The sequence below is a fragment of the Microtus pennsylvanicus genome, chromosome 9 (assembly GCF_037038515.1).
Source record: "Microtus pennsylvanicus isolate mMicPen1 chromosome 9, mMicPen1.hap1, whole genome shotgun sequence".
Lineage (NCBI taxonomy): Eukaryota > Metazoa > Chordata > Mammalia > Rodentia > Cricetidae > Microtus > Microtus pennsylvanicus.
The window spans coordinates 85,282,545-85,291,268 of NC_134587.1; the positions used below are offsets into that span (position 1 = coordinate 85,282,545).

General features: G+C 50.1%; 1 protein-coding gene across 1 annotated transcript; it reads right to left on the reverse strand.

The window, feature by feature from the left end:
• Positions 1 to 236: 236 nt before the first annotated feature.
• Positions 237 to 1,912, reverse strand: Helt (helt bHLH transcription factor). Its single transcript, XM_075984547.1, has 4 exons — positions 1,886 to 1,912; positions 1,372 to 1,476; positions 1,062 to 1,158; positions 237 to 730 (listed from the first exon to the last, which is right to left on the reverse strand). The coding sequence occupies exons 1-4, from the start codon at positions 1,910 to 1,912 to the stop codon at positions 237 to 239; spliced, it is 723 nt and encodes a 240-aa protein (XP_075840662.1).
• Positions 1,913 to 8,724: the final 6,812 nt, after the last annotated feature.

Sequence of the window (8,724 nt, forward strand, 5' to 3'; positions counted from 1 at the left end):
TTATAAGACAATTGGGGTGGATGGTTTGTGGATGAGCAGAAGGTAACAAAGAACTCCATTTTGAGGTCTTTCGCACAACGTGTTTATTGGTAGGGGAGGTCCTTCAGAAGGCTAATTGGCTCTTGGCGGTCTCCCATCCAGATTTTGTTGACACACTATTTACACATGTACAATATATACAGTGCTTGTCTCAATCAGCCACCAAACCGCAAAGTAATCTAGGCAGTGGGTGGGTGTCAGAGCACCGGCGGGTGCTGGGGCGTGTGCAAGTTGAGGGCGTTGGGATGGGCATGGCCGATCAGATTGAGGTAATGCCTGTCCAAGCCCTGCACCTGAGCCAGGAAGGGGCTGTGTTGCTGCGCGGCGCTGGGGAGAGGTACCGGCGCGCTGGACAAGTAAGACAGTGCTGGGCTGCGGGTCGCACCGTGAGGCCAGGGCAGTGACCCCGGCGTAGCCCCCTGCGGGAACACGGTGGCCTCGCCTGGACTGTGGCCGGCAAACTCCGGACCTGCGGGATGCAGCTGATAGGAGAAATCCTGCTCCGGGAGCGAGAGAGTTGGGAAGGCCGGCTCTGCGCCCAGCCGGGCCTTAGATTGCAAGAAGGCGAGGATGCGCGCATACTTGGTGTCTTTGGTCTCCATCCGCTCCACGGTGGTGAGATAATGCACCAGGTTCTTCATGCACTCGTGGTAACCATAGTGGAAGTAGTTGGCAAACTCTGCTAAAAGCTCTGCCGGGTTGGCAAAAAAGACGGTAGGAAGGAAGAAAGAAAAAGAGAAGGGGCACACGTATATAGTTTGGGCTAGATTCCCATTTGAGGTTCTCACTCTCCTCTCCTCGGTCTCCCTAGAAACCCCGCTGCATTTCTGCCCCAACAAACCCCACCTGCGGGGAGCAATAGACCTGCATCTTTAGATGTTCCCCCTTGGTACCTAGCAGGTGCATTCTCAGGACAGGCTCTGACTGCTTCGCTCTAGCCAATTGCTCCCGGACCCCCCTTCACTTCCAGGCCCTAGGTCCCCGCGTGGCGCAAGCTCCCTGCCCAGGTTTTCTTTGCCCACCTTTTTCCCTTCCCCGGGGGAAATCCGCAGAGTGCAGAGCTCTGAGGTACTGGACTGTCATCTCCAGGATCTCCGCCTTCTCCAGTTTCCCGGAACTCTGCAAAAGGAGGAAGGAAGCTCGCAGTGTCCCACCCACCACTGATCCACGTAGCTGTTGGGCCACACTCTGTTTTCTGCAGAGGGACAGCCAGAGGATGCTGGCGCCAAGTTCCCTAAGGAGTGGCGAGTTTCCTAAGGCCAGCTGCGTCCTCAGAGTCCTGGGGCCCCAAGGAGAGTGGCAGTGGAGAGTTCCCAACACCGCAAACGTTACCTGTTTCGCCAGGGCCATGGGGACTGTCTTGCCCAGCTCGTTCAAGCAGCGGTTGATTCGGTCCCTCCGCCGCTTTTCTATAACTTTATGAGAAACCGGGGTTTTCTGTAAACAGAAGTTTTTACTTTTAGAATGACTTTGCCCAAGGGGTCATTCAAGGCTGTGTGTCAGAGAGGTTCGCCAATTCGCCAACCCTAAGAGACGCCCCAAACCTGCCCCACCACACTAGACCAAGAGAGCTTTGCTCTCTGGAGCCGGTGTTGGCGCGCTTGCCTTTCAGCCTCCCTACGTACACATCCCTGCCACTCCTCTGAGCTAAGTGCCAGGGCTTTGAGGATGTGGCCACCAGCCGTCTAGGGCGAGCATCTCCTCAATTGTCCTTTCTCTGTCCCCTTTCCAAACCACTTGAATTCCTCCACACTTAAAGTCCCGGGTGGCACATCTTTGTCATCGATCCAGCCAGGTGGCCGGTGGGTGAGACACACTCTTCCTCCACCAGAGCGCAAGGACTCACTTTGCGTTCCTTGAGCCTGTCTGACATCCTGGTCTCCGTGCGCCCTCGGCAGAGGCGGTGGCGCGAGGCACTCGTCCACGTTCCACCTCGTGTGCCTCTTTTGAGTGTCTCAGGTAGACTGCAGCCTCCCAGGTCCGAGGAGGCTGCTTTTATAAAGCAGTCATCTAGGACTGCAAGTGCATTCTCACGAGTTGAATTATTCCATAGGATTAGGGATTCTGCGTTTGGAGCTTGTACGCATTCAAGGCCAGTTTTAAAGAACTTAAGGGGAAAAAAAATTTAGCAGCCGAGGGGGGCTAGCTGGGGGCAGATCAGCTTTGTTAATCCACGTGGCTCTTCAAAGGACACGTGATCCGTCTGGGAACAGCATTTGCATGGGAACAGCCACCTCCGGAATAGGAGGCAGGAGGCGAGAAACTGGGGCCGGCGGACCAAGCGAGCGCCTGCAGCCTTAGCAGGCGTGGAGCGCAGGGGCGCAGTGGCCGCAGGCACCGGGGGGTGAGGACCCTCACAAAACAGTGTCGCTTCCTTTAGTCCCACCGCTGAGTCTCACACGATCGCCTGTTTACAAATCCCAGCAAGCCTGCGGTCCCAGCGCCGAGTGCGTTTTAAAGCCTGTCCAGAGTCATTAAAGTAATTAAGTAAGCCTTTAATAGGCTGTTCCGCCGGGTTCAAGGGAGAGCTCCTGGAGACGGAGGCGCCCCGTTTGTTCCCAGGCTTTTCTCACACGACTTGGTGACATGTCCATCTCCCCCCTTTTTGTTTACACCGCTTTATTTGTCCGGACATCCCGGCAGGTGTGGGGCTGCGGCTGGCACACGAGGCTCCCGCCTCGCTTCGCCCCTCCCGCGGGCCTTTGGCACGCGACTCTCCACCCCCTTAGTCCCTGACCAAGTCGTCCGCTTCTTTCTCCTCCCCCACTCCGGCTCTTTTCTCCGGGAGGGGGGAGAGGCTCAATTTGTAGCCTATTATCCTATAGGAAAATGTCCATTGAAAAGTATGAATAGTTTCATTGGGCTAAATTTTAATAATGCCTGGGATGGGGTGGAGGAGAGACGGGCGTGTGTGAGTGTATGTGTGTGTGCGTGTGTGTGAGGGGGTGGGAGTATTGGGGGGGCAACACGGAGAAGAGTGAGTCGAGAAGAAAGGGGGAATGCAGCTGGCCCAGGCGAGCATTATGCGACGTCACCTGCGTGAGGGGGCGCCTACAGACCCCTATTCATTTGCCTAATTTTGGTCAATTTAACAAACTTCAGGAGAAATTATTGTGGCTTTGTTAGGGAGGGTGAAGCCTTCTGATCGAATTAACAGCATGTTTTGATCCGGTAAATGTCATTAGAAAGGGAGAAACAATCGCGCTTACAGGGCTCTGGGTAATGCGCCCAAGTGGAGACGCCAAAGCGCACGGCTCACAAAGGGAGCAAGTAGCTGCCACAGGGAACTTTTGTACCCGCCCATCGCCCAAGTTTTGACACAAAAAGGCATTATTTCATACTTGAATACGTTTAATCCAACGATTGTCTATTTTTTGCAAACATATTTTCACAGCATTGTTAACTTTTTATGTCCCCCTCTCGCTGGCGCCTTTCTTAACGTTTGGGGGCGGGAGAGCGCAGACACTTTGGGCATCAATATTTGTCACTGAAAAGGGCCCCGTGAAGTTAGGGAAGTTGATCTCTTTTTTATGGTTTTAGAAAGCGAAAATATCGGGGGGAGGAGGAGGGAGGGAGGGAAGACAGAGACAGAAACCCAGAAGGAAATTTGCTGGGCCGGCCCAAAGGGAAGGAGGGGGTGGTGGCTCCTGGGAACTCTCTCCGCCCGCTGCGCTCTGCCTGGAGCCTGATCCGCAGTCCCAGGCTTCCACCCACTAACTCTGGTTGCTGCCTCCCGAATGTGTGGTGGGGGTCTGGGGGGTGTGAACTCGCCTGCAGATGAAAACAATAAGATAATCTTGAAAACAATTGTTTTAGGACTTATTCTGGAACCGCTAAATTCTCGCCTGTTCCTAATCTTTCTCATCTGGGAACAAGGAAAACCTTCCTTCAAGTCTCTCTCTGGTCTTTTTGCCTCACACCACGCACTAAATTCTCTCTACCTTGCTAGAGTACGGCAGGTCCAAGTTTTATTCCTCTGGGTAGTGTCAGTCCTTGCCAGAGGTGGATCCATTGGATCCTTGCCTGCTGGCAGAACCTGGGAAGCTCCAGGGCGCAGAGGCAGACTTGCAGCCTGGGGCCTCTGGGAAACAGCCTCCAACCCTCCGATGCCTGGAGGGTGTGGGAATCTGCACAGAGGACACTGGGGTGCCCCAGTTTTGCTTCTCGTATTTTGTTTGTTTGTTTGTTTTCTTTTCTTTTTCGACTTACTTCATGCCAGATTGGACGGGACCCTGGCACCTTCTTGCAGGTTTCTTTGCCAGCCGCGTGCTCTCTTAGGGTCTTAGAATATTCACTGGCACACAAAGGGATTAAACAGGAACCCTTATCGTCCAAATCAGCTAACTTGAATGGGTAAAAGGGAGCTCGCGTTTCTCGGCTCCCCCCACCCCTCCCCCCAACCCCCAGCAGCCTCGGAGTTGATCCTCTTACTGCTAGTGTTAACTCCAGCTGCAGGCACGTTCCTCAAGCCAAATTTCATTTCATGCAAACTGTTTAATTTTAATTTTCCTGGCCTGATGTCAACCAGAGACTGCTTGCCCAGAACTAAAAGTTCCTTCTTGGGGTGGTTGAGCTGGGGGTGATGTGGGGAGGATGGGCGGGCGCAGAAGCAGAGCACAGTCAAGCTTATTGGGCCTGTCCTTCCCAGGTTGCAGCACTACCTGCTGGCTATGATTTGGAAAAGGAAGCTTCCAGTTTGGCACATCCCTGCCATTTGACTGAATCACATTTCCCCCAAACCCCCAAAGGGGGTCCATTACTAAGTATTACTTTTACTCTCTCTCTTTGGGGTGCTGATCAAGGTCTTGAGATCTTCTGTAACCACACACCCTGTTCAAATACCAGCTGCACTCCTGCCCACAGAGCTGTACACCAGGTGAGGTTGAGTCTCAGTTGTGCCTCAGTTTCCCCCTTTTGTAAAATGGAGCTAGCATGTGTCCATTATGCTGCAAGGTCTTCTTCACCCAGGTGAAATACAGGAACAGAGACAAGGCACTCAAGGAAGCCTAACTCGTCAGTTTATTTTTTATTTTTGCCAGTAGATTCTTCTGCTTTTCTGTTTCAGCAAAACTGTGGGGTGTCCACTCTTAAGAACTTTCACCCACTTCGTGGTGGACTTCTCTTCTTCCTCCTCCTTTTCTTCCTCCCCCTGCCCCTCCTTGAAAGCATTGCTCTCCCTGGAAAAGTCAGACTTGGAAATCTGTTCAATTTAACCCGTTAGGCAAATGAATGGGGTGGGGGGCTTTGGGCTCCCCTCGCACAGATGATGTCACCCAGTGCTCTCTGGCCAGCTCCAGTGTGTATGTGAGACTGGGGGAGGGGAGGAGCTCCAAGACTCCTGTCAGCATAGTTATTCAGAAATGAGGGCCATGTCCAGCCAAGGGGGGTGGACATCTGCAGAAAGCAACACGGCAGAGGTGCCATCAAAGGGTCCATGTTTACAGTTAGAGAGAGGGAATAAAGGGTCAAGAGGTGACTGTGGTTCATGGTGATGGACCACATATTTGAAAATACTAAGACATTGGTTCTCAACCTGTGGGTTGAGATCCCATCATGGTCAAAGGGCCGTTTCACAGGGGTCACCTGAGACCATCAGAAAACACAGGTATTTGCATTACAACTTATAACAGCAAAATTACAGTTAAGAAGTAGCAAGAAAAATATCTTACGGTTGGGGGTCACCCCAACATGAGGTGTGTTACAGGATCACGACATTAGGAAGGTTGAGAACCACTGGGCTAGGGCAATGCATAGAAAATGTTCACATCCCAAAATTATAACCACGTGAGGTGATGCATGACTAACCACAAGGGCCGATTCCCCAGTGTATACAATCAGCTCACTGTATCTGAGGAGTCTACATCCAACCATTGGATGGGGATAAAGATGTTAGGGGTGGGACTTGTTCATACTGAGAGTGTCTGGAGACTTATTCTGTTGGGGGGGGGGGTTACTCCGTAAACAATCTAATGTAATATCCATTTACATGGCCTTATATAGCATTGGCAGTGTAGAGATGATGTATATATTGTATACGTATATATAGTAAACAAGAGGAGTCTTAGTTTGGGTTTCTATTGCTGCAAAGAGGCACCTGACCTTATAAAGGAAAAACATTTAACTGGGGTGGCTCACGTTTTCAGAGGTTTAGTCTTTATCATCGTGAGACACGGTGGCATGCAGGCAGACAGGGTGCTAAAAAAGTAGCTGAGAGTCCTGCAGCTTGACTTGAAGGCAACAGGAAGTGGTCTCAGACACTGGGCGTGGCTTGACCTCAAAGACCCCAGAAGCCCGCCTCCAGAGTGACATACTTCCTCTGATAAGGCCACACCTCCTTCTTTCAAAGCTCGGAGGTGAGGAAAGAGCAGCAAGAAGGAGACAAGAGGGAGTGGAGGGAGGGAGAGGCATAAGAATAAACCATGATACTTCTGCATGAAAATGTCATAATGAAACCCAGTACTCATGTGCTAGCCTTGAAATGTAAACAGACAGAAACAACAAAACCAAGGCTGAGAATGTAAGCTCAGCTGGTAGAGGGCTTGCATAGCATGCGGGGAGCCCTGAGTGTGGTCCTCAGCACCCCACAAATGGTGCACGCTACACATGCCTATCACCCCAGCACTCAGAGATGAAAGCCGGACTGGAAGTTCAAGGTCCTTCTCAGCTACATAGGGAGTTCGGGGCCAACCTAGGATACTTAAGACCCCATCCCCTGAAATAATAAAATAGATACCAGCTATACAAATACTATGCAATCTTTATGTAAAAGAACCTAAGCATTTGTGAATTTTGTTTCCTAGGGTGTTATGGAAGCAATGCCCCATGGATACTGAGAGACAAAATACCTTGCTTGCCATGATTTGTTTGTGGTTTGGTTCCAACAGTCACTAGGATTGGTCACTAGTGTTGTTCCTCAAGGCAGTGGTATAGGGAGAGGGCGGGACCTTTAAAAAAAGGAGTTCAAACACCTGACCTGAGCTAGTAGGAGCTCCCTGACTCCAGACTGACAGCAGGGAACCTGCATAGAACCAAACTAGACCCTCTGAATGTGAGTGACAGTCGAGTGGCTGTGTGGCCGGGGTGGTCTGTGGGGCCACGGGCAGTGAGACCATGACTTATCCCTAGTGCTTGAACTGGCTTTCTGAAACCCATTCTCTTTGGAGGAATATCTTGTTCAGCCTAGATATAGGGGGGAGGGCCTTGGTCCTGCCTTAAAGTGATATGCCAGAGTTTGTTGACTCCCCATGGGAAGCCTTATTCTCTCTGAGGAGTGGATGGGGGAAGGTGGGGGAAGCAGGAGGAGGGGAGGGAGTGGAAATGGGATTTGTATGCAAAACGAGAAAAGATTGCTTTAAAAATTAGATAAATGAACGTTAGTGTTTTTATAAAAAGGAAGAAGTGGAGCTCAGTGGGAGGTCCGCGGTTGTTGGAGGCGTGCCCAGTTCCCCTCATTGCGCCCTTGGTGATTCAGTTGCTATGAAAACTGAGTCTAGCTTCACTTAGCTCTGCTTCCTGCATCCAGTTGCAGTCTGTTGCTTCTGTCCATGTTCCTACTTTGTCATCTGCATTGATGTCACATTTCTGGGAGTCCCCCACTAAGATGGGGAGATGAAGGCACCATGGCCTTGAATCTCCGAAACAGTCAGTAAATTAAAGGTCTTTTCTTTCTTACACTAACTCCCTGGGTATTTCATTACAGCAATGAAAGGCTGATTAATTTAATGTGTATTAAATTAATAATAAATACACAATTTAAGGTCATTTTAAAAATAAATAGTTTGGGGGAAAAAAAGCAAGATTTGAAACAAGATGTTTAGAAACTAGGCAATGCTAATTAGATATTGTTCTGTGCTTAGCTTTTTAACATCGAAAGACCTCTGCTGAAAAATATACAGCAAATACGAACAATGTTCATTATTGCTATTTTATTGTATATTGCTCCAGTTCCATCATCTCCAAATGCTGGGTGATGGATTCTTTCTTCTTTCTGTCAAATTTAGAAACAGGGTTTGGGAAAGGAGAAAGTGAAAATGAATAGAAAGAAAAGAATGTAGTGGGCAGGGGGCTGGAGAGGTGGCTCAGCGGTTAAGAGTGCTGGCTGTTCTTCCAGAGGTCCCGGGTTCACTTCCCAGCACCCACATGGCAGCTCACAACTGTCTGTAACTCCTCATTCCAGGGGATCTGACACCTCACATAGACACACAGACATGTGATGGGGAACCTCCTTCAGCCAATGGCCTTTAAGAGGCTGGACCAGTTTGGGTGTGACCTTAGGTACCAAAAAGATGCTGGTCGCCTTCATGAGCTGCCTCTTGCTTCCTGCTCTCACACCTGGATGCTGGATTCTGTTCCTGTTTCCCATTGTGATCTGTGAGTACCCCTTTAAATAAAAAAAAATCCCTTATTATACCCTATTTGGAGCTAGTGTGGGATTACTTCATCTTGCACGTTCCCCTGCAGACATATATGCAGGCAAAGCAATGCACATAAAATAAAAATAAATTGCTAAAGAAGAATGTGGAGACCAATGGTGACCCCTACCATAAAATTATTTTCCATGCTACTTTGTAACTGTAATTTTACTACTGTTGTGAGTTATAAACATCTGAGCTTTCTAAGGCTCTAAGGTGACCGCTGTGAAAGGGATCCCGACCCACAGGTTGAGAACTACTGTTCTAGACTCAC